This window comes from Bubalus bubalis, chromosome 16, assembly GCF_019923935.1.
Source record: "Bubalus bubalis isolate 160015118507 breed Murrah chromosome 16, NDDB_SH_1, whole genome shotgun sequence".
NCBI classification, from domain to species: Eukaryota; Metazoa; Chordata; class Mammalia; order Artiodactyla; family Bovidae; genus Bubalus; species Bubalus bubalis.
In genome coordinates this window covers 35247677-35249890 of record NC_059172.1, presented here as the reverse complement: position 1 = coordinate 35249890, position 2214 = coordinate 35247677, and the positions used below count along the sequence as shown (strand labels likewise).

The 2214-nt window shown below is 39.5% G+C and overlaps 1 protein-coding gene across 1 annotated transcript; it reads left to right on the top strand.

The window, feature by feature from the left end:
* The first annotated feature begins 883 nt into the window (after positions 1-883).
* On the top strand, positions 884-1828 carry LOC102389142 (olfactory receptor 52D1-like). The gene has a single exon (XM_044928977.2). The coding sequence runs from the start codon at positions 884-886 to the stop codon at positions 1826-1828; it is 945 nt and encodes a 314-aa protein (XP_044784912.2).
* Positions 1829-2214: the final 386 nt, after the last annotated feature.

Genomic DNA, 2214 nt, shown 5'->3' with positions numbered 1-2214 from the left:
TGAGTTTGAACTGCACAAGTCCACTTGCACACTGATTCTTTTCAATAAATACATGTACTGCTACTACATGATCCAGGGTTGGTTTCATGTACAGACGTGAAACTGAGGATACAGATGGCTGACTAAGGGATTTAAGCATCTGAGGATTTTACTATCCATGGTGGGTCCTGGCACCAATCCTCCATGCATACTGAGGGAACACTGTATTTCACAAATGAAAGTATTCGTCACTTAGTCATGTCCAGCTCTTTGTGACTCCATGGACTAGAGCCCAGCAGGCTCCCCTGTCCATGGGATTTCCCAGGCAAGAATACTGGAGTGGGTTGTCGTTTCCTTTTGCAGAAGATCTTCCTGACCCAGGGATCAAACCCAGGTCTCTTGTATTGCAAGAGGATTCTTTTCCATCAGATCCACCAAGGAAGCCCCATTTCACAAATAGTCTTGAACAAATTAATTTTTAAGAGGGTTAATACAGTTAAGGTTACCGTCGTCTGATTGTGAATTTACTTATGTTACATTTTTTTCTTTATCTTAAAGGTCCAGAGTGCTTCAGAACCAAGACTAAACATCTTATCTGTGAATCCTCTGACTCACAGAAGTAGAATAAATATCTCTACCTCTTTGTTCATAAAATGGTTTGTTCATAAACCTTTTACCACATTGATCACATGGGAAATTAATCACTGGTTTATATCAGTTTCTCCCCATTAGAATGTTAATTTGAAATTAGGAATTATGTCCTATTTATCATTTTATTTTTAGAGTATAAAAAATTCTCAAGATTTATATTAATTAATAAATGAAGTCATCAGTAAATAAATGGTCATATGAATATGAAAGTATACACATATTTTGCAACTGAGCACAGCCCATATTTTTCATCATGTCACTGCCAAACAACATCAGCTTTCACCCCAGTACCTTTCTTCTCATTGGCATTCCAGGGATGGAGGGCATCCACACTTGGATATCAATGCCCTTCTGCCTTATTTATTTAACTGCTCTCCTGGGAAATTTCTCCATTCTCTTTATTATCAGAACAGACTCCAACCTGCATAAGCCCATGTACTTCTTCCTCTGTATGCTCTCTGTGGCTGATCTGATCCTTTCCACTACTGCTATGCCCAAAATCCTCAGCATTTTTTGGTTCCATGACAGGGAGATCTATTTTGAAGCCTGCCTTGTCCAAGTATTTCTCATTCACTCACTATGCAGCATGGCCTCAGGGTTTATCTTGGCCATGGCCTTTGACAGGTACGTGGCAATCTGTAATCCTCTGAGACATTCCATTATCCTGACACACAGAGTCATCCAGAACTTGGGGCTGGCTATCATCTTCTGTGGAGTCGTGCTTTTCTGTCCTCAACCCTTTATGCTTTGGTGGCTTCCCTACTGCAGAACTAATGTCATCCCTCACACCTACTGTGAATTTATGGCTCTGATCAAGCTGGCTTGTGCAGAGACCAGGATCTGCAGAACATACAGCCTAACTGCTGCCTTCCTCACTGGAGGTTTAGATTTCCTATTAATCCTCTTTTCCTACGTTGTCATCCTTTACACTGTCTTCCATCTTCCATCCAAGGCTGCTCGGCTCAAGACCCTGGGCACTTGTGGATCACATGTGTGTGTGATCCTGGTGGCCTATACTCCAGCCTTTTTCTCCTTCCTTACTCACAGATTTGGACAACATGTAGCTCCTCATATTCACATCTTTGTGGCTAACATCTATATCCTTGTTCCACCCATGGTGAACCCAATGATCTATGGCATAAGAACCAAGAGGATCAGAGAACGATACCTCCAGGTTTTGACTTCTTGCAAATTCTAAAACAATCAACTCTTTCTGTAAAAATTTCCTAAGATTTATGAAGAAAAGAGATATTAACCCTCTTTCTAGAAGACTGAATCTCTACATCTTCTATTTGTAATATAAAGTATTAATTAGCACTGACTAGATTTATTCTTAAAGAACTTGCTTTAGATGATAGCTGACATAGATGATTTATTTTTAATATATTTGCTTGGTAATGAAATGTCTCCACAATTATGTCATCTTATTCACTATGTTCACTCATATAAGGTTACTCTGTTGTTCAGTCTTATTAGCTTTATTAGAAGTGTTGTTATTGACTTACTACCTCTGACTTTCATTAAGCTGCCATGCATTTGTAGGTTTCAGTGAACGGGGCTATCTATATCTCTGCAACAGTAAGA